At 36.0% G+C, this 24,026-nt stretch overlaps 1 protein-coding gene across 3 annotated transcripts; it reads right to left on the bottom strand.

The window, feature by feature from the left end:
* Positions 1-5,922: 5,922 nt before the first annotated feature.
* On the bottom strand, positions 5,923-23,164 carry LOC121432264 (phenazine biosynthesis-like domain-containing protein). 3 transcript variants are annotated; one of them, XM_041630126.1, is made up of 9 exons: positions 22,944-23,164; positions 20,057-20,156; positions 17,464-17,562; positions 16,947-17,056; positions 15,174-15,203; positions 10,220-10,311; positions 9,380-9,564; positions 8,651-8,713; positions 5,923-6,342 (listed from the first exon to the last, which is right to left on the bottom strand). In XM_041630126.1, exons 1-9 carry the CDS (start codon positions 23,055-23,057, stop codon positions 6,230-6,232), a joined length of 906 nt encoding a protein of 301 aa, XP_041486060.1. In that variant the 5' UTR covers positions 23,058-23,164; the 3' UTR covers positions 5,923-6,229. The 3 variants fall into 3 exon arrangements, with proteins under 3 accessions (XP_041486060.1, XP_041486059.1, XP_041486061.1); XM_041630125.1 differs by lacking the exon at positions 10,220-10,311 and adding an exon at positions 11,410-11,501; XM_041630127.1 differs by lacking the exon at positions 10,220-10,311 and adding an exon at positions 12,654-12,742.
* Between the last annotated feature and the right edge of the window lie 862 nt (positions 23,165-24,026).

The following is a 24,026-nucleotide window of genomic DNA, read 5'->3' on the forward strand; positions in this document are numbered from 1 at the left end:
ATTTCTTTGATATTTTACCATTCGCTATGTAGGAATGCTGCTCGCATATGACGTCACAAATCAAATAATTGAAATTCTAATAACTTTTTGATTATTTGATGAATTTTTCTGAAACCTTCGGCAAACTTTTTTATTATTTTTTCTGCTATTTTTACAATAAACTTTTTGTCAGGGTGAACTTCCCCTTTAACTCAAAAACTAAATGAACCCTAGTCCTATTCTGAACCAAAAACTCTATATACAATCCTAATTTTAACCCTATACCCTCTGAGATATTAAGACCGGATCAAATGTCGCAAGAGAAAATGTTGTCACCTATTTTTGTACGTGAGAATTTCTGCTTGACATAAGCTGCCATATTGGATATGTTATTATGATTTTGTGATTTAGATATGAACTGAAAATAATAAAGTCATTTTAAAAATGAAATCCCCTTTGAAAACTAAAAGGGCAATGAACTCATTATATATATGTAATGTGACATTTTGTCTATGATTATGATTGTGTGATTTAGAATGAAAATTGAGGACAATTATTTGACTTATCAGTACCATACAAGTATTAGAATGTATATGCTTTATAATTCTTTATTATTAAATGTCACAAGATGGATGTACATATAGTGCACTTTTCTAATGAAATCCTATTGTGATCCTTGTCTTTTTTTTATATGTTCAAAAAATAAGAATAATGCTCTTCGTGCACGTTTCAGTCATCTCAGCATGATAGATTTACAACTTTGAGTACGGAGAGATAAGTGCATATATAATAGAAAGAGAATGGGAGAGAGGGGGATGTAGAGGGGGGGGGGGGGGGGGGGTTAAACTGCATGTCTGCCCTTGATAAAATGATTTCTTATAAAAAATATGCATTCTTCATGGTATTTCATTGATTTCGAGTTTATGTAATTTCTTGTGCAGATTTGTTCAAGAAAAAAGGGACAAAAAAGGATGAAATTATGTTTTACTTTCCCTAAATATGAATACTATGCAAACATGTGGAGAGTGAGCATGTATGGAATATCTAGCTGTACAGGCTCAATATCTTGAACCCAAATTGAGATGAAATATCAAAAATATGAATTATTTGTGGTACTTCACAAATTTAAAGGGGAATGAAACCTTTGGAACAAATAGGCTTGTGTAGAAACAGAAAAATCAAAGAATAAGAATAAAGAAAGTTTGAGAAAAATCGGACAAATAGTGAGAAAGTTATGAGCATTTGAATATTGCAATCACTAATGCTATGGTGATCCTCACATTGGCAATGCGACAAGGATGTGTGATGTCACTGATGAACAACTTTCCCTTTGGTGGACTATAAAATACCCTCAAAATGTCTCTTTTTGCTTTTTCTTATGATGATACAAACTCTTTATCCATGATGTATTCTTAAAAAATATGTATTTCATGCCCTCATGTAAACAGAACACATTATTTATAGATAGATGTGATAAAAGAGGCAATTCTAGTGAAATATGTACTAAAGAAATGGGAGAGTTGTTCACAAGTGACATCACACATCTTTGTCGCATTGCCAATTTGCTATCTCCATAGCATTAGTGATCGCAATATTCAAATGCTCATAACTTTCTCATTATTTGTCTGATTTTTCTCAAACTTTTGTTGATCTGTTTCTTTGATTTTTCTGTTTTCACACAAGCTATCTTGTTCCAAAGGTTTCATTCTCCTTTAAAATATATGCATTGTTGTGCAACTTTGTAAATAATGAAGAAAAAAAATCTTATTTTCCCCATAATGTCTTGCTCAGGCGCGTATCCAACAAGAGATCGTACAAAGCATTTCATGGGGACAATTGTAGCGACGGTATTATGCTTTTGCATGGGCCCATACATTTCTTTGTCCTCGATGCTGGATACGCTAGTGCTGCTAACATTTGGAAAGTCGGCATGTGTGTGTGTGGAATATCTAGGTTATAGAAGCACCTTGAACCCAATATAAGATGAAAACATTAGTCATCCATCGACCTTCATCGGGTAGATCAATCTTGAGATATACTAGTCTTCGGCAAGGTGGCATGTCAACAACTTCCTTGGTGATTTAGCAAGGTGTATTTCCCCTTAGTCCTGCCCCTATTAATGACAGCCAATGGACAGCACCAGATTTCAGCCTTATACATGGATAGTAAAACTTGCGTTAGTGGCCACTTATCTAGTCTGCTGGGCGCACCCTTCACTCGAGTTAGGGTGAGAATATGCAGCCTACTCATGCCTTGTGTACGGAAGGCTCTCTCGCTCAGTATTGGAACAGCAAATTTTGTATGCACTAGTCTTTATGTGGAGGAACACTTGTTGATCAAAGTTCCAATCAGGGTCTGTGCCTGCAGACTATCACCTCTCTCTAGCAGCCACTTGCCTTTATAAATATTCAACAATCTCTGAATATCAGCCATCGATAATTGGATTGCCTTTTTTTTTCATAAAATGCATTTTGAAAAATGACTCTGACTAAAGAACCATCAAGTACTAGAGACCGTTGGAATTAAATTTACCCCTTTATTAAAGAAAACATAAATTGGCTTAAAATCTGCAAACCATGCCTTTACTGACGTAAACCAAGCAACCACACCAACGAGAAGCTGTTTATTCAAGCAATATCTGTAAAGTTGATAAGCAAAAGATCATTCATCATTCCTTCACACATGAGCATGTTTTGTGGGAACAAGAAAATGCAATTTGACCCTCCTCTTTACTATGCGCTAAAAATAAGTTTCCCTAAATGGCTATGTAATCAATATGACTGTCAGAGGTTGAATAATATTTCATGTCACAATTTTATTGCTCAAGGATAAATGTGAAGGTTGAGAAAGTAGATACATATTAAAATGAGGGGTGGTCTATTTTGAAAATAAGTATCCTGTAGTTTATATAATTTAATATCTTGCTCTTCATTTAGTTTTATCATTTTACTCGTTTAGCTGAAGTGTTAAAATATCTCATATTATATCCCTTAATTCATTTTGTTGCATTGGGCTTATACAACACATCTTTTAAAAAATAGCTTCCACAACAAAATCTGAGAGCGGGGGAAATAAAATAACTATTGCCATGATAAATTTTCAAGTAGTGAAAAATAAAAAGGAGAAAGGTAATTTAAAAAAAAGAGAAATAATATGGAAGAGGACAAAAAAAATAGGTATGAATAATGTAACTGAAATACTTCTATTACTCAATTGAAAAATGTATCGAGTCTACCTCATCTTGCCCCCCCCCCCTATGAAAACACCCCAACACCACCCTGCATATATAGACACAAACCGGTTTTACAAGTACCGGTAATGCTCTCTGTACATCTTCCATGAAAATCATATTCAACAGATAATCTCGAATTGGAATGAGCTTATTTTAGAAACCTAAACAAAAATTGATCAAACTGTTCAGAGGTAATTTCTATATATCTTTCAACCAGAATTCTTAGTATCACAACTGACTTTAGTGCTATTAAAACATTTTTGTTTTTTCTTTACAAAATTTTTCATGGATGATGTACAAACCTCACTGATATGAGAACAGAAACGATGGGAAAACAAATAAATACACATTCCACAAATCATACTTATTACATGTATCTTCATAAACTTTTTTTAATACATGATGACATTTTCAATAGACAATAAAGTAACACAAAGTGACGATGAAGTACATAAAAATAGACATTATTTCAGTTTGATTTCTTTCTTGTTTACATCAGCAGTAACATAGCTTTTACACTCATCAAATATCATAATTTTCTTGATATTAGTATCACATGCCTATTAAAGAGAAAAGTAGGCACTTTAATAACACATGAAATATGATACATGTAGATACTGTATTTGCCCCCAAATGATTTTGTCATGATTCATTTCTAACTGGAAAGTGATACAGTCCATTCAAATCTGCAAGAATCTTCAGAATTACAGCAGAGTAGTTATTTCTTCAACTTGCTTTAGGGGATCCACGCTCTACAAGCAATGCTTTTTAGTGGATCCCCTCAATTCCATACACGCTTAATACTATTTTATACAAACATTTATTATATAATTATGTGAGGTAAACTTGATCTTATACTAATACTTTGATTTGTATCTGTATTTGATTTATATTTGCAATGGAAATGAAAATAAACTTCTTGGATCTTGAAAAAGAGTACTACAGGCAGAGTAAACTGGAAAAGAACGAAAGTAGCTGTACTTACTGTATGAAAATTTTCTTCATAACTTTATAAACCCTTTGCGCGCTGATGTTGCTATCTTGCACATTCGTAAAATTAAATTCAACAATCGTAATAATCAGTTTTCTTCTCCTACCATCAAATTAGATAAGCTAATAAAATGCAATAGGATAACATCTACATGTATATAATAATAATAAGTATCAATGGTGCAATCTGGAAATCTTGAATTAAAGAAAATCACATGGAAACAATTGTCATCATTATCCCCCCAAAATTAATTTAGCGTGCAAAGAGTTCAGTTTGATATTAATCCATCCTTGGAATTTTTTTAAACTCAGTTTTTAAGATTTTCATAAAAAAGAATATCACTACGCTGCCTAATGAGGAGGTGCTAATCATAGCAGGAGAAATGCAAAGCATTGCGAACACAATTAAAGACAGACACAGAAAATAAACTGGTCCCATACATAACATGATGCATGACTTGTTCAAGGGGAAGGTGGATGGGAAAAGAATGCGTGGAGGCCAAAGAACATAGATGTTGGACATGATGAGGAATGGAACACCAGGGTCCCCGTCTTACAAAGAGTTGTGATTGATCCAATCAACCACAACTATGGATGGCCTGCAACATCAACATCTAAAATGCAAATTTGTTCAAAATATTTTCTAGATATGATGTATATTCATACATACATCTTCCTCGTGCCAAGCACCGGCGCGAGCACCGATTGGCCGGCGGCTTCGGCCAATCACAGCGCGGCTCACACCTGAGTGGAGCCAGACAATAGCATGCAGGCGAGCACGCTGCCCCCTCGCCATCGCTTTATAACCCGTGCGCAGCAGCGTCTTTGGTCATTGCCTGACAAAGTCTAGCAGCTTGCAGATGAAACGTCGCCTTCCAACTACGCTTGATACATCGCGAGACAACTGGTTATTTCTTCTACTCAATACATCTTTCTCTTTGAGATTCAGCGAGTTACTCTTTTAAAAGATAATGTGCCAATATCTTGCAGGAAAAATTATGGTCTGGACGGATTTCCATACAGTTGAGATTGATTGGATCAATCGTATCTCTTTGTAAGACGAGGCCCTGGAAACAAAAACAAAAGCTCAAGACGGGAAAGAATGGAAATGATAGACTTCGGCTATAATGGACGTGTCATATATAGATATAAGACTAATGATGATGAGGCTAGTAATAATCAATCATTGATACAGAGGCATGGTATGGAAGGGGGTGGGAGAGGGGTGACACGACATTTTCTCCTGCGACATTTACTCCGGCTGTAATATCTCAGAAGACACAGGGTTAGAGATGGAATTGTAATAGAGTTTTTATTTCAGGATAATGTAAAGATAAGGATTATGATTTATTTCGTTTTGAAGGTACACTGCATGGTTTTATGTTTGGCTTAACATGCAGATTTTCTTTAGGATCAATTGTCGCCGGAACAAATGTCATGGATTAGTCTGCAAGCACATACGAAAATCTGACACTTCAGCAATATATGTAGATTTCTTGTATAAATTACGCTTAATTCAGCGCGCATCGGGCGCGTGCGTAAAAAATGTCCCATGCTGATGCGAGCTTTTGTCACAGTGTGCCGAATGGACGCCTGTTACCGTGGCTATCCATGCTATTTTATTCATGAATCCACTCTTCAAACAGTGGACTCATGAATAAAATAGCGTATGTAACCATGGTAACAGGCGTCAATTTGGCGTGCTGTGACAAAAGCGCGCATCAGCATTGGAATTTTTTACACACACGCCCGATATGCGCTGAATTAAGCATAATTTATACACAAAATCTGCATGAACCATGGACTCAACCGTGGGTTTTCAAAACCACCTTTGTAAATTTTGGCCTCTCTGTTTGTATAGAGCCAGCCACAGTACACAATGAATCTAGTCTCATTACTTCGGACTATGCATTATGCACTATGCAAAAATCATAAGGTCTGTGCCTGCAGACTAGGGGAGGGGGTGGTACCTCCAAACTACCTCTCTTGCTCACTCTTGATCTAATTGTCTGCTGCCCTCTTTTGCCTTTAGATGTTTATTTTGCCTTGGATGACGAGCGCTGCTTTACCGGCAAGCTCTACTCTGTTATCTCCAAGGAGTCGGATTCGCACATCGCCTCCTCGCTTCGAACACTGGCGAGCTTAAAAATACAAAGTCAAAATAAAAAGGATAAATTTGAAAAGATGATTTTGTTAATGTTGTGTATGAGAGTACGAATGGGTTATTTTTTTATCCACTTGGTCCACTTGCAGATGGTCTAATTTTCTTAATATCATTAAAGGGCAAGTCCACCCCAACCAAAAAATGATTTGATTAAAAAGAGAAAAATCCAACAAGCATAACACTGAAGATTTCATCAAAATCGGATGTACATGTAAAATAAGAAAGTTATGACATTTTTAAGTTTCGCTTAATTTCACAAAACAGTTATATGCACATCCTGGTTGGTATGCAAATGAGGAGACTGATGACGTCATCCACTCACTATTTCTTTTGTATTTTATTATATGAAATATTCCAATTTTCTTCTCATTGTTAAGTGAAACAGTGATTGATTCCTCCCTGAACATTTAATATTAGCATTGCTTAATAGCCTACTATATTATTCAGTCAAGTCGATCCCTATGGTCATATCTGTAAAAAATGAAATATTGAATAATTCACACAACAAAAAACAAAAGAAATAGTGAGTGATGGACATCATCGACTGACTCATTTACATGTCACCGAGTTGTGCATATCACTGTTGTGTGAAAAATAAGCAAAACTTTAAAATGCCATAACTTTCTTATTTCACATCCGATCTTGATGAAATTTTCATTGTTATGCTAGTTTGATTTTTCTCTATTAATTCAAATCAACATTTCACTGGGGTTGCCTTGACCTTTAAGGCTAAACCGTCTTCCATCAATTTGATATAAATGTATTTACTGTAAGTCCAAATATCACTTTGTCTAATACTAACTTGGCCTAACTGTTGTTTAGTCTAGAGTCAAGTTGGTACAATTTCCACTTTATAAGTTTTTACTACTTCAAATGAAAAATTTGGTTCATAAAGAATTCATCTTATTGCAAAGACTATTAAAGTGGTGTTAGACCAAGTCGATAATACACAAAATGGCTAAAGCCTGACTGGAAATAAGACAAAATCGTATATGGGCGAAATGGCAATTGAACCAAATGGTAAGTAGATGTATTTGTTGTATATGAACTACATTGGACCCTGGAGGGTGGCACTTCCATTGACGAGTGGATACCATGCGCGACCATGGGGTCTCGAAAAGCACCCAAAACAAGTATTTTCCATATTCTAAAAATGCATCCCTTAACAAGTATTGGTGTGTGAAACCCTACCCTTAACAAGTATTGGAAACAAAACGATACTCTTGGCAAGTATTTCCAGAATTGAACCCTTAAACAGGTGCAGCGATAATTTAATTGTTTTGTCACAGTTTTACCTTTACCTACATCCTTGGGTGTCATTAGCACGGCCCTACCTCCCACACCTCGCGCAAATCGTACTCTAAACACATAGTGTTGACTCTTGGGGCAAAAAGTACATCCTTTATAAAACATTTTAGGCTTGTATTTTTATACCCTCACAAATCTGACCCTAAACACTTAGCTTTCCTAGCGAAATAGATACCCTTTTTTCATTATTTTAGTGTTGTTGACAACCTATTACGTTACATACATAATGTGTTCCATCTTGAAAAAGATATCCTTTCTGCGTGTTTTTTGGTCGCGCATGGTATCCACTCGTCAATGTAAGAGTGCCCCCCCCCCCCCCCCCCCCGGTTTGGACCACGTGGGGATGAGACCAAATTTAAAGTTGGAAAGTAGACAAAGATAGACTACACAAAGTGGCCGTTTATTATAGAAAAGACAGGAGAAAATAAATTTTCTGCCACATCTTTGATGATAGATGTGCAGGCAAGTTGTTCCATAGTTTACATTATAATGACTCAGCAGTATAAAAGAACAGGGAGTATAGATTAAAATGGACTTTAAGCTTTGCTTTCCAAACAGTTGATTCATCACTATGAGAGATAGCATCTGTGAAGATGACATATGGTGACATTTCCAAGTACCAATAATATTCTGGATTTAAGGAGCACTTGAAAAAAAGGATGGCTCACATTCGAAATAATAAATCATTATTCAAATCGAGAGTCCATTTTATAATGCTTATCATCGTCGTTCCTATGTATTAAGCGCTATATAAAAAGTGAATTATTATTAATACGTACTGGGTAACGTGTGCACACTTGATTTGAGCTTACTCTTAAAAGTCAGTTATCTCTTAATGAAACAATTCCCCCCACCCCCGTCTTGATTCATCCATGCATAGTTTTCATTTCACTTTCCGCTCCATGGGGAGTAATAATCTATTGGACTATATATATGTAAGATATGTATTCAAATGTTTTGTATTGTATTGCACTTACCAAAGAGTTCTTGCTTTCCAAGTACCCCCGACCAGTAGTCTGACAGAACCGTGTGTGCTGCACCTGTTAATAGGAGAAAACATTATGATGATACACTGTATAACTTTGTCTTACAGTTGAATGAAATAAATTTGTATCCTTGTATTCTAGATTCATATTGAGTACTGAAGCACTGTGAGAATCATCATCACCATCATCATCTTCATCATCCCCATCAATCAACACCATTATCCACATCCACATCACCACCACACCATTACCATCATTATTCCCATCCCCACCACCACCACAACCATCATTACCACCACCACCATTATCCCCAACACCACCATTATACCACCAAACTACCACTATCACCACCACACCATCACCACCATCACCCCCACCACCATCATACCACCACACCACCACTATCACCATCACCACACCACCATCACCACCACCACCACACCACCACCACCGCCACCATCACCACCACCACCACCATCACCACCACCACCTCACCACTATCACCACCATCACCACCACCACTATCACCACCACCATCACCACCACCACCTCAACACTATCACCACTATCACCACTATCACCACCACCACCTCACCACCACCACCACCACCATCACCACCACACCACCATGCACCATCACCACCATCACCAGCATCACCACCACCACCTCACCATTATCACCACCACCATTATCACCACCACCACTACTAGTTAACCTACCTGTAACAGGATCTTCTAGTATTCCATTCCAAGGAGCAAAGTAGCGGGAGAAGAAGTCATATGGAGTCCCATCCTCATTGACCTCTCCACTGGCTTTCACCGTAACGATGACCCCTTTGACCTCCCCAGTATTGTGATGACTCATGAACTTGCTAATATTTGGTGTCAATCCTTCAAGCGAGGCTCTAAAATAGTTTTTACACAGAGATAAGACAGGAGATAACGTAGGTTAATTATTAGAAACAGAGATGCGTCAACAAAAGAAAAAAAAATATTTTAGCAATCTTTTGTCACTTTATCTGAGCAATATCAATAATTTATCTTGCTTGTATCAACATGCAAAATGTCTAAAAATAGCATGGTTTATTCAAAAGCACGATTATTTTTAATAACATCCATACGCAATGTTGTTAGTAATATCATCTTAATGTTGCCAGAGAGCAGAAGAGAATTTCCCTTTATTGCAATATGACAAACATGATATTTGACTTTGAAGTGCACACAGAATAATGTGCAAAATGCCTATTTAAAATTTGGAAACATTCTCATTTACTCCCTCATTAATGGCCTAATTCATAATTCTGTTTCGGCGATTCACTGTGCCCTTCCCAGTAACAAACAACAGTTAGATTGTCCTTTTGTGTCGGTGCAAGAACGACTTAACACCACGCTTTTTCACACCATATGCATGCAACTATACCTATAGCATATCATAGCATAGGTGCATTGCGTTAAAACAGGGCATTTCTGCACCGATGTGGTATGCAAAAATGATTTGCTAAGGGCATTCTTGCACCAACACAACAAAATATTAGTGAAACGTGCTAATGAGGTCAATACCTGCCACACTTATCAGGGATTCTGAGGAGTATATCCGGGTCACCACCAGGTGCATGCTGGGTAGCACACGGTGTCAAGTTACCAAGTACCTCCTACAAATATAAGCGAATCCCTCAACTTGCTAAAATGGTTTCTTTGAAAATCAAATAATTAGCTTTGTAGGCATATTTGCTGCACTTACATGTATGTGGACGAATGTGGATGAAGGATAGGGTTATTTTTGTTTCCAAAATGAGCCCCTCAAAACCAACATTCTGTAATGGTTGAGTCCACATGGTACTTTAAGTAGTTCACTGATTTGTAAAGTGAATAATAGGGCAATTCACATGATCTGCTATACTGCGTCAAGCGGGCTGGCATGCATCCTAATTTTTTTGATGACCTCTTTCAAATTCTGCTTAAGATTTAATACAGTACAGCGTTTTTTATATGGTGCCAGATGCTGCAGCCAGTTTGTTCAAGAAGTATCAAAGAGCCATAAAGATAGGCAAATTTTTGTTTATCAAGATCAGTGAAGCAGTATCGAACAAATGAATTGCAAGTTTCAGGGAATAATATTCCTGGTACTGCAATGCAATTTGCTCCGCATTTATAAAACCAACATGCTATAAATGTAGCGCACATCACTGCAAAATGCGTCCCTATGCGCTCCATTGGATATTATTACCCTGGCTTTAACCCTTTTATAGTGCGGTAGCATTTAAAGGAATAAATTCCTGCCTGGTACCTATTTACCTCACCTGGGTTGAGTGCAGCACAATGTGGATAAATTTCTCGTGAAGGAAATTATGCCATGAGTGCGATCAGAACCCATGGCCCTGTTTCAAAGTGAGAAGACTAATCCGCTAGGCCACAACACTCCACAACGACTGTTTTTACTTTTAATGACTGCTACAGAAAATATCCTTTCTTTGTGTAGCAATAAGCTTTTCTATATTACCAGAAATGTATATTTGAAAAGTAAAATTATTCCCTGAAAATGATGATTAACACTAACAGGGAATAAATGTCCTGGTACCGCATCGCAACTTGCTTAAAATTTCCTGATCGCTACACAAAATTTCCTTTGTGTAGCAAGTTTTGACTAACTGTTAAGAGCATAGTAGAAAGCTTTTTTTCTAATAATAAAAAATACAAATCAAATTTTCAAAGTAAAATTATTCCCTGATTAAAATGGAATGAAATAGTACCTTCCCCCCTCATCTGGAAGCCTCATGATAAGTTCTACATTGGCGCCAGGAGCGTGCTGAAGATCAAGAGGTTTGATGCCACAAAGAGCTTCCTAATAAACAATTAGACAAAAAGGAGTGGAATTCCGATAATCAAACCTGGGTGTACCCCCGAGTCTCAACTAGAAATTTAAACCACACTTCTATGGAATGCCGGGTTTCTTAATATTTCTTCCATATATATCAAAATTATGATGTACCATTATGAATATTCACTATCTTTGATGTATTTTCATACTCTTCCCATTTTACGACTCGGTTAATTATTTGATAACTTTTTCAAGCAGGATAAGTATAATTTTCAATTGCTGAATAAGTTAACAACAGGCATTCCATAAAAGTGTGGACTATTAAAGTTAACACATGTTTAACTAAGCCCATGTCTATCAGAATATACCACCCAAGCTCGTTTAAGGCCACCGCACACCTTTCTACCTGACCGGTCTGCGACTGGCTAGCGACTTACTGAGGGGAGATGAATCGCACCGCACACCTTGCTATCCGATCTGTGACTCACGCATGCGCTTTTTCGCACAGCAACTGAGAAAGTGCGCTTACTACTGCGCATGCGCATTGTTTATCATATACGCATCGCGCAACTCTGCTGTCTGATTGACTGGAAGTTGGATTGAGCTTGCGATCCAGTCATAAGGATTCAACATGTCAAATCCTTAAGATTTTCCTTGCGACTTGTCTCTGACCAATCTGCAACGCTCAAGCTGACAAGAGCTGTGACGTTACATCTCCCCTCACTCAGTCGCAAGCCAGTCGGGGACCGGTCGGGTTGTCAGGTATGGGGTGTGTTTTTGTATGTAATACACCAATACAGGTAAACTTACCTAAAGTCAACCTACTATATTAGTTAAATACGCCCCAATCGAAGCAACTTTAGCCCAGATTATGCAAAACATACATCATTTACACCTTCAAACATTTTCCAAATAGGTGTATTCTATAGGTGCATGTAACAGCAAAGATGAGAACACCACACTCCATTAATATTAAACCCTAATGTTAGAGCAAGATTAGGGGAGGTGAAACACTAGATATTCCAAGTGTGAGGTAATGAAATGAAAGTACCATTAGTCCATAAAAGAGAGAGGAGAGAGAGAGGGGGAGGGGGTATTCAACTGATATGAATCTTAGAGGAATGAGCTTATAAAGTTAACTGAATCATTATCAAGTAATAATTTGACTTTATTCACCTTCTAATGTCATCTTTCAGTCTGAGTAGTAATTTTTTGGTACCGGGTGAATACTTGATTTCTTGGACAGGTAAATCACTGATAACCTCCTGGAATATTTGTGGGATGAGAAAGATAGGAAGGGGTGCACCTTAAGGCCACTGCACACCTTACGACTATGCGCGATCCGATTTTGGAACAATTCGCATTTGCTCATTTTCTGAAAATGTGAATGGACCATATCATTTTATTTGAAGTCAAAATTAATTGAAAGAATACCAATATAACCATTTTGTAAGATTGTAAGCCTTTGTTTTGGAGTAAAGGCCAAATTAGGTTAAAATCGTAGCCAATCGTGCGACTGCTATGACGTTATTACGACTAGATATCAAATTTGTTTTTATTCTAAGGATGATAGCATAGTCACAGATTTCAACATGGGTCTTCGTACAATGATTTCGAACATTACACAGTAAGATATTCCAAGTCTCAATATTAGCATCAAACTCTATTACGTTTCATTCCAAAATTGAGTCACAGACCAATCGCAAGGTGTGCGGTCGCCTTTAAGCCTGCGTGACACTACAAAATCTATTTTTTAACCAAGTTCTCAAAAATAAAAGCTTTAGAACATGATCTGAAAATTTCTCTGAGAATAATTATACCTAAAACATTAACATTTGTACCAAAACAAAGGGGAAACTCCTTGTAGGTTTTAAAAGCATTTAAAGCTGACTGCTATGAATATACGAGTGCTTGTTAGTAAGCAACCAGAGGACTGAAAGCTCAAGGCCCTCTCAGATGGATCTGGTAATGAGGATAAATGCCTTACCAAAAGAGTTCTAGCTGACCAACTTTCTTTGAACCCAGGCCATCAGATAGCCAGCTCCCTGCTCTACAACTGAGCAATCGTGTCTCCCCTTTCGAATTTTATTCCTTATCATAAAGATGAAATACTGATTTTGCATTAATCAGTTTCAGTTTAAAGCTCATTTTGCTTTTACGGCATTGAAAGACTTGTGATTGAATAATACATTGATTTTGGTAGTTCCTATATTTTTTACACCTTCCATTGACGAGTGGATACCATGCGGGATCATGAGATCTCAAAAAGAACCCTTAACATGTATTTTCCATATTCTGAAAATGCACCCCTTAACAAGTATTGGCGTGTGAAACCCTACCCTTAACAATTAAGTATTGGAAACAAAACGATACTCTTAGCAAGTATTCCTTGAATTGAACCCCTAAACAAGTACAGCGATATTTCAATGTTATGTCAGGGACGTCGGTCATCGGTTTTACCTTTACCTACATCATTGGGTTTAGTACAGCCCCACACCTCACGCAAATCGTACTCTAAACACGTAGTATTGACTTTTGGGGCAAAAAGTTCATCCTTTATAAAACATTTTAGTCTTGATTTTCTACACCCTCTCAAATTTAAGTCTAAACACGGACCCTTCCTAGCGAAAATAAATACCCTTTTTTCATTATTTTATTGTTTTTGACACCCTTAATACGTTACATACGTAACGTCCCTTAAAAAAGACAACCTTTTACGTGTTTTTTTGGTCACGCATGGTATCCACTCTTCAATGTAAGTGCCCCCCCCGGATGCTCCCCAATGTTGCTGTAGACCTCCCTCTCTCTTCATTGACTAATGACACTTTGCATTTCAAACAAATACTCTAAATTAGAAAATCTGTATAAAAAAAAATGGCCCTTTAAGTCTCAAATTATCTTGCAATTTTAGGTTTACGATTTAATAACAACTTGTAACAACATGATATAATATTCCGATAAGACCACTTTATACACTTTCTTTCTGACTCCTATCATTCTTTTGAACATATTTTTGTAAGTTCTGTCATGTACACGTGAGTCTTTGAGATGACTAAATAAACGATACAGCACATTCATGAATATGCATATAACATTTAAGTTGATCACAGACTAAACAAATATGCAGACATAAGTTATATTCACAATATTTGTTCAAAACAGATAGAAACAAAAGAGAATACTAGTGACCAGATTTCTTCATCAAAATTGAAATCAATGTCAATTTCGATCCTTTTTAAGTCTGTAGGCCAATAGAAAGCAAAGCATGGACTTTGAGTTCAGCAAATACAGAACTTTCCAAAATTGAATAACTATTGACTCAGCACTCTGAAAACTGGTGTAAAATTTATAAAGATCATTATGGGTAATTATAATGCTAAATGAATCTCCTGGGGTTTTTAATGAACATTTCAATTAAAAAAAATTCTGTTTGATATACATCTTCTACATAATATGGGTTCATCCTGGTTATAAAATTAGTTTTCCTGCACTTCATAATGGATCTTAACCTGCTGTCTTCTGAGTAAAATCCGAACACAAAAGTCATTTTTAGCCAAAATAGAACTTCATTCCTGCAATATTGATATTTGTAATACTTCTTTAATTTTTGTAAAATACTTGGGTAAAACATTATTGGCTTATTAATCCCAATGAATAATGATTGTAGTAGCTTTGTAAATCATGAAGTAGACATACCTGGATTAAACCATCAAGATTTTCTGGAACCTGGGGATATAAGAGAAAACATTTGATTAAATATTGATAAAATCAAACATATAACACAATTTGGAAGAGAGTAATAGGGTCTATGGGTATCAAGAATAGGCATGAGTGGGATGGTGCGAGATTTCGCATTAGGTGAAAGAAAGATGCTCTATTCAACGAGGCGTTAGCCGAGTTGATTAGAGTGTTTCTTTCACCGAATGCAAAATCTCGCACCATTGCACGAATAAGAATATTCGCTATTTGTGTTGTACAACGCCTCGGAATCTAGCGAAAATATGAAAAAAACATGAGTTTCCCCCTCCAGTAATCTATGAAAAGGGAGCAAAAATATTGAAAGCGAAAAGCAAAATCCCACAAGCCGGGCCCACAAGCGCACATGATCTTGGACAGCTTTGCGCATTTAGCCAGCGGGCTGTACGCGCATTGTCACCTTATTTAATGAAATCGCATTGTGACGTCACCTCCCAAAGCCGTGCTATTAATGGTAGATTTTGGATGGTACGTCTTGTGTGCAGCGGTACGAATGTGTGACATTCAACCTCCCATTTGATCACGTACAAGAAGCCAAGTAGGCGTTGTACAATACAGGAAAACTGTTGGACTACAATGAACTTCTGATATTCGGCACCCCTTCCGTTAGACTTTCATATTCCAAGTTAATTATAATGTGTTATTTTCACAAATCTATGATTTACATTCCTCCTGTTTCTCTCCCACGTCCCCCCCCCCCCTCCCATTTTGTAAATTCAGCATTAGTGACTAAAATATTCCACTTTCATAGTTTATTCACTCATATTGGATTATTCAAAGTTAAAGGTATGTATTCAAGGTACATGTAGTTTGTACATTAAATTTTGTCCATGACTGAAAACAAGTTGTTATCATAAGTGGTCATATAGGTATTGCCTGATCTTCTGAGCTTTATATCCATATTAAATTTTATGAATACCACCAGACCAATGCTCATTCTGTGTCTGCAGACTTCAACCACTCAGCATCTGTTGTAAACTGCTAAGCACTCTCGATTTGCTTGGGTAAACCTCAATTAAAGGAGAATGAAACCTTTGGAACAAGATAGCTTGAGTGAAAACAGAAAAATCAAAGAAACAGATCAACGAAAGTTTGAGAAAAATTGGACAAATAATGAGAAAGTTATGAACATTTGAATATTGCGATCACTAATGCTATGGAGATCCTCAAATTGGCAATGCGACAAAGATGTGTGATGTCACTTGTGAACAACTCTCCCCGTTACTTTAGTATATATTTCGCTTAAATTGCCTCTTTTATCACATCTATCAGTAGATCATGTGCTCTTTCTATAGGAGGGCATGTAATACAGACTTTTGAAGAATACATCATGGATAAAGACTTTGTATCACAATAAGAAAAAGCAGAAAGAGACATTTTGAGGGTATTTTATAGTCCATCATAGTGAAAGTTGTTCACATGTGACATCACGAATCCTTGTCGCATTGCCAATGGGAGGATCTCCATAGCATTAGTGATTGCAATATTCAAATGCTCATAACTTTCTCATTATTTGTCCCATATTTCTCAATTTTTCTTTGTTCTTATTCTTTGATTTTTCTGTTTCGACACAAGCCTACTTGTTCCAAAGGCTTCATTCCCCTTTAAGACTAGATAACTTCCAAATTCATCTTCAATGTTCATATGTTGTTGATTATACACTTGCAAAAGACCAATATCATTCTCATTCTGTTAGAAGCAAAATATATATACCTTTGGACTGCACGGGTTGACCGGCAGGTTCAATGTGATTAGCTGACCATCCCTCTTGGCAACCAACTGACCACTCAGAGTGTTGAACCGAAGCTCACTTCCTTCGTTTCCTGTTATGATCAAAGACAGAAAGGTCGGGAATCAATATCAAGGCACAATCGCATGAAAACACTAAATTATATGACATATCAATATTGATACCAAATGTTAAAGTTAATCCAATACACATAGAAAAAATTGTTTGCATACATTACACGTACCGGTAATTTCATAAAAAATATTTCCTAATAAACTGACACTGTATTAGAATTATGCGTCATTAATGATATAAAATACTTAATTTGAATGTTTGATAATCTGTTATCATAGTATCTTGGGGGATCATAACAACATCAATAAACCAATATTTGTTCAAACGTTCAAAAGGGTTTAAAGTTTACAGAGCCAGCCTATTATTGATTTCAAATTTTTGCCAAGTTTCATGATATAAATTGGGCCAAGCCATCGTAAGTTATACCTAATGCTCTGAAGATGGTCGTAGCTGTTGCCATGGTAGCGTGTCCACAAAGCTTGACCTCGTTGATAGGGGTGAACCAGCGTAGGTTGAATTCAGAAGCTGACAGAATAAAATATTTTAAACACTCATTTAAACTCAACAAGTAAAAGGTACAGATGACCATTATCACAATGGTACCTTCCCGGGGGGGGGGCACTTGACCAAAAAAGTGGTAGGGGTGTGCCGCGGGCATGACAAAAAACGGGGGCCTTGGAGCGGGCTTCTGAACTATAATTTTGTGAAAACTGGGTCCTTGGAACGGATCGCCATCGTGTGAGTACGTGCGTATGCACCCCTATGGAACAGGCATGCGTGCATGATGCAGCTAGCGCGGACTCTGCAGGGTGCGCTCGCGCAGAGACGATGGTTGGACAGCGCTCGGCGGCCGCTTTTCACCAAAATTGCAGCAGATCAATGCGACCGGAAAGGCGTAACGAAAAATATGCAAAGCTTTGGAGCGGATTTCTTTTTCTTTTTTCTCGATAAGAACAAAAAGCTATGCCTTGGAGCATCTTTCTTTGTTTTTTTTTCTTTATAAGACAAAAATGCTATGCCTTGGAACAGAAATTTGGGTGTAAAAATGGCGGTCCCCTCCGTGGCACATACCCACTATGCATTATATACTGAATGCCCCCCCCCCCCTGGGGGTACCTTGTATCTTTTATATGTCGAGAAGAGAAGTGAGTTTGGACTATTAAACTCCATATTCAATTCCCTTAACTATCCTCTACTCTTCTTCAGTCCCCCCCCCCCTTCATTTTTCCATTCCCTTTTTATTTTATTTTTCTTTACTTTTCTTTTCATCTTTGATTTCTTCTCCTCATACATCACTCTCTTCTTCTTCTCAACGATCGATGATCATATTTTTAATAAAAATTTCAAAGTTTGCCTTAAAGGTAAATGCCAGTTTTGGTAAAGATATCAAAATGAGTTCGTACAGAATCCAATGAAACAACCACAAAGTATATGTTTGTATAAATAAAGAATATGTGCCAAAGGATTCCGGAAGAAATTGCTGAGAAAATAGCAAATAAGCACAGGATTCGGGTCAAACGTCGGGCACAACATTCAAAGCAATAATAATAATACACTGTCCCACGTGCGCTTATCTGTGTTGGTGATCTTCAGTGTGAATATTTTTCAGCGTAGATTTCAAGATTTCACAAAGTTCAGTTTATGTAACTGTACCAGATCTAGATCCTCGATGATTTACTGACAATTAAGCATGGTTTTACCGATTTTTTTAAAGAAATCAGTGTTTACTGCAACTACTGGCATTTCTCTTTTAAGTTTTTATTCCATCTCTCTTTATCTCTGTTGTTTCTAGAATCCAATCCTGGATCTTATTGCTCTCAATATTCTGCTTCATGACATATTGCCGGATGGCCCTGTACAGACCATCTGTCTGTTCAATTCCTGTTTATAGAATTTTCAAAGGAAACTCCTTTCCTGTTCATTTACAAACATAGCCTACTTTAGTCTGAGGTTCAAAGGTCAGAGCAGACCAAACTTGGCAATGTTTCATAGTTTCATGAAAAACCTACAAAAAATAGCTTGCAAGCACTGTTATAAGTATGTGCAGCCCCAGAATCAATGCAAGTTCCAAATACAAATATCCACACATTTTCTTCTCTTAGATTAAAAAAAAAACACTTCTCAAAGAAAGGGACAGGATGAAAAAATTCAGGTTATAATCTCTGTATACGCAGCTAGCCTTCTGATATCCAATCACTAAATTTGTATGAGAAATTTTCTAATGGTCTCTAAAAAAAAGCAGCTATGAACGAGGGTGCTACATGTATATACTACAATCTCAAAATTCATATTTCACAAACAATCAACTGCAAAAAAAAATTGGCGGCTACACGTTAGCAAAAAAAAAAAAATGTATAATCACCAAGAATTCACATTGATGACCCTTTATGGCTTTACCAAAAATTCACACCTCTAGTCTCGGTGACAGTCCCCCAACCCTAGTACTGATACATTGTGCGACAAATAGTCTTGGTCTTGACTTTAAAGTTAGATGGTCTTTGGTCACTAAAATGAACTATTAAAGGGAAAGTTCACCCTGTACAAAAGTTTGTTGTAAAATTTTAGAAAAAAATAATAATGAATATTGGGGAAGGTTTGAGGAAAATCAGTTAAAGTTTAAGACAGTTATTAGAATGTTAAGTTTCGGATTTGTGACGTCATCCGAGCAGGTGCATGAACTTCAATTTTTCTTTAATAGTTCCTGATGACTTATTTTTGTTTTCTTTTCATAATCGGGTATAAAATAATTTGTCAATTGATACACAAAATGTACGGTAAAAACCATTTTCAACTTTCTGAAAAAGTACATTGCATTGATATTTTATTCTATTTATACATGTAATATATGTAGGAATACTGGTAGCATATGACGTCACAAATGAAATAAGTGAAGTTATAATAACTTTTTAATTCTTTGATGGATTTATCTCAAACCTTTGGCAATAGTTTTTATCATTTTTCTGTTTTTTCACAAAAAACTTTTCATCAGGGTAAACTTCGACTTTATAAAGTGTATTACCATTTTGGAATGTCTCTCCCGACTTAGCTGGATGAACAAATGCTGTCTCAGATATATTCATCTCCATGGCGATTCGGCATTTCAGATCATCTGGGATGTCCTGTATTTATCAATATAGAAAAAGAAATCAACAAACTACGGTAAAACTTAGGAAAAGTAAATTTCTTTCTATTTATCATTTATAATGGGTATTTTTCAAAATGATCAGTACTATTAAAAATCACCAAAATGTTGGTAGCCCAACAATCCTCAAATCGGCAATAATCCTGCCTCGGACATCGAGAAAAAAAACTTGAAAATTACAGAGCGATGCGGAGGTATGGAGGTGTAAATAAAGCCTTTAGGTTCTGCTGTGAATTTCTCTAGGTTGAGTAGTCTACTGCACAAGTTAAACCTCTGCTCTCCTGGCTAATATTCAATATTTTTTCAGCTTTGAATTGAAAACAGTACTTCGCATTTATTCCTTGAAATTAGATTAGACGATTTTGAATTTCGACAAGAAAAAAGACAAAAAACTTGACAAAAATTCACTTGGTCTGGCGGATGAAATGGTGGCTGGGCATGATGATGAATTTGGCCATAGACCAGTGACATCTACAGTTGAAATTCCATCTTTGTTAAATTCTCATTATAATTAAGTATAACAATGGAAAATTCAACATTTTTTAAAGATAAGGGTTAAAGCAAATGCAGCCCATTTAAGCTAAAATAGGGAAAATAGGAATCTCATTTAGCACAATAAAGGATAACCAGTCTTGCCTTAATAAGTCATGTATAAAATTTACGTGAAAAACTTTATGAAACTAAGATAATAGAGAATACATCAATACATTGAAAATCAAACTTAGACATTTTGTAATTTTCAAGGACAGACTTCTGTCCAATTCAAGGATTTCAGTGATCTTATTTTCTAAAAACATTATTTTTTTTCAACATTGTGAGAAAAACACTGATAAAATTGAAATAAGTACACTATGTGAATGATTTTCAAACTATTACTTCTCATACAGATTTTAGGATTCAATCTGCATAAAAATTTAGTGGCCCACCACAAAATTTCCTGAATGTGTTATTTTTCAAAAACAATGTTTCAAATTATTGATTTGAATCCACTTCATTATGGTTAACACATTTTAAATACAAATTACATCCAGGGTTGGCGATTTTTAAAATGTTTTTTTTAATTCAAATCTGATTTTTTTAAACAATATTTTGTAAAACAAGGCAGAAACACCAAAAATATAAACCTTTCACTGAAATCATTTTCAAAACCATACATTTCACAACTAAAATAATTAACTTCTATTCTATTTCATGACATTCAAAATAGAATTTATAAAGAATATGTAGTTCACCATCCGAAAGACGTGACCAGGGTTCTAACCTCGAACCTCTGCATCAATTTGTAACTTCCCCACGCATCTTGGATTACAGGCGCACGCCACAACACCCAGTTTCAATGGAAGTGATTAAAATCGATGATTAAAAAAAAAATCAGAGTGAAAGTGGAGTAAGGAGCTGTGTTAACCACTTATGAAGGATTTATTCATGTTTTGATGATATAACATTGATAAAATCTTTCTATTTTGAGTAAAAAAATAAAACTGCCACAAATAAATATACTGTCAATCATTTGTAAATGTTTCAATGGAAGTGATTTAAATCAATGATAAAAAAAAAATCATTGTGATAGTGGAGTAGGGGCCTAAGTGTTAAACCGTTTATAGGCTACACTGCAAGATCAACCTGATTTCAATTGTTTTTAGTAGATGTGAAGCATTTATTTATGTTTTGATGATACAAAATTGATAAAATCTTTCTATTTTGAGTAAAAATAAAACTGCCACAAATAAAAAAAACCTGTCAATCACATTTGTACATGTTTCAATGGAAGTGATGTAATCACTGATTAAAAAAAATTATAGTGATTTAATGATTTAAATCAACCTGATTTAGAAGAAGGAATGAGGCGAAATTCCTAACATTAACTTTTAAATTGGGGAGGGAAAGATTGCACCTAAAAATAATAGATAAGCGACTATATACTGCATTAGCCATTAAAGGGGAAGTTCACCCTGAAGAAAACTTTGTTGTAAAAATAGCAGAAAAAATAGTAAAAAATATTGGTGAAGGTTTGAGGAAAATCCATTAAAGAGTAAGAAAGTTATAAGAGTTCAAAATTTAGATTTGTGACGTCATAAACGAGCTGCTGCCCCATGTGTTACTTATGTAATATAAAATACATAAATTTCAAATTTTGTATGGTTCCTGATGACTTAATTTTGCTTTCTATTCATGATCGGTTGTGAAATGATTTGTCTATTGATATACAAAAGGTACAGTGAAAACCATGCATTTTCAATTTTCGGAGAAAATGACATTTCATTGATTTTTTACCATTCGCTATGTAGGAATGCTGCTCGCATACGACGTCACAAATCAAATAATTGAAATTCTAATAACCTTTTAATTATTTGATGAATTTTTCTCAAACCTTCAGCAATATTTCTTATTATTTTTTCTGCTAATTTTACATTATCACAATAAACTTTTTGTCAGGGTGAACTTCCCCTTTAACCCCCTGCTAGGCTAAATTGATCGAATGACCAAGCAATCAAGCAAGCATCTACATGATCTACTAGTACTAGAAAATGTTTGATTTTACATTAGAATGGTTTAATGTAATAATTGATGTTGTTTTTTTTTTATCAGATTTCAGATCCCATCCTGACGTAGAGGGGCGTGGTCGTAAACGCTCGCAGAACTTTTGTCCAATTACCGTGCAGGCCTCAGTAATGCACCTCGCGCTCGCTCTTCGACTCGAGTAAGAGATCACCCCGAGACCACAAGGGTGCCTTCAGCCTGGGTTTCCGCGCGAAATACCTACCTCTTCAGCGCTTGAAATAGGACACACCGCAGCAGAATTCCCCGTAAATGGAGCACTTGCAAAGGCATCAACAGTATAAATTGGTAAAGACTTTTGTTCGCTTCCGTCTGCCATCTTGAGCGTATAGATGTCACCCGAATATCAGTAAAAATTAATCTTTTTAGAGAGAATTACAAGCACGAGTGGTCTTCTGCTACCGTCCTTCTGCAAATTATGAGGCCACGCACTACAACAGAGTGTATTCTTTCACCGAGTCGTTTGTTTTATTTTAGGGGCATGTTGCACCCATGTTGCAAAAAAGAAAAAAAAACTCCTGCAATTTTTTGCCAGACTTTTGGTTCATTTGCCAGAGGTTGTTTATGGCGAAAATTTTATGCAACATGCCCCTAGCATATGAGTAGTGAAAATCCGGAGTGAAAATACATTATTTCCTTTTGATAATTTGTATCATAATAACGTTTCAATACAACATCAAAATAATTGATTGGTAAAAATTAGAAAAAATACACAAACGAGTGTACGGGAATCATATAAGAGGGAATGGCAGAACTTTTTTCCCTCGCACTTTCACTTCTTTTCACTCAGCCCCCGATTCCAGTTTACCTTTGTTTCCTCTATAGCTGTTGTGATATTGCAGCAGAAAAGAAAGATTACAGGACTAAACAAAAACTTGAAATCAATACAAAAGTAGAAAGGAAAGGGAAGGGAAAATAATTGATAAATCTTTCAGGTCACTATATAAATTTGCCTTTTTAGGTGATTTACATATAATTATGGAGCTTAAACCAATTTTGAAGCCAATATGTACCAAACATATTTTGGCTCGTAAATCGAACTTTCATTATTTTGTTTGATTTATAAATTGATTTTTAAAACTGCTCTGTATAAAAAATATATGTTTTATGGTCTGAATATTAACATTTTCTACTCTCACTGCGCGCTCGCAAAATTTGTCAGGTACTTATTTTCCTGTATTTCATATAAAGTTCTCAAAAATATCCCTATTCACTGAATAGGGATATTTTTGAGAACTTTATATGAAATATAAAGTTCTCAAAAAGTTCTCAAAAATATCCCTATTCA

The sequence above is a fragment of the Lytechinus variegatus genome, chromosome 18, assembly GCF_018143015.1.
Source record: "Lytechinus variegatus isolate NC3 chromosome 18, Lvar_3.0, whole genome shotgun sequence".
Taxonomy (NCBI): Eukaryota; Metazoa; Echinodermata; class Echinoidea; order Temnopleuroida; family Toxopneustidae; genus Lytechinus; species Lytechinus variegatus.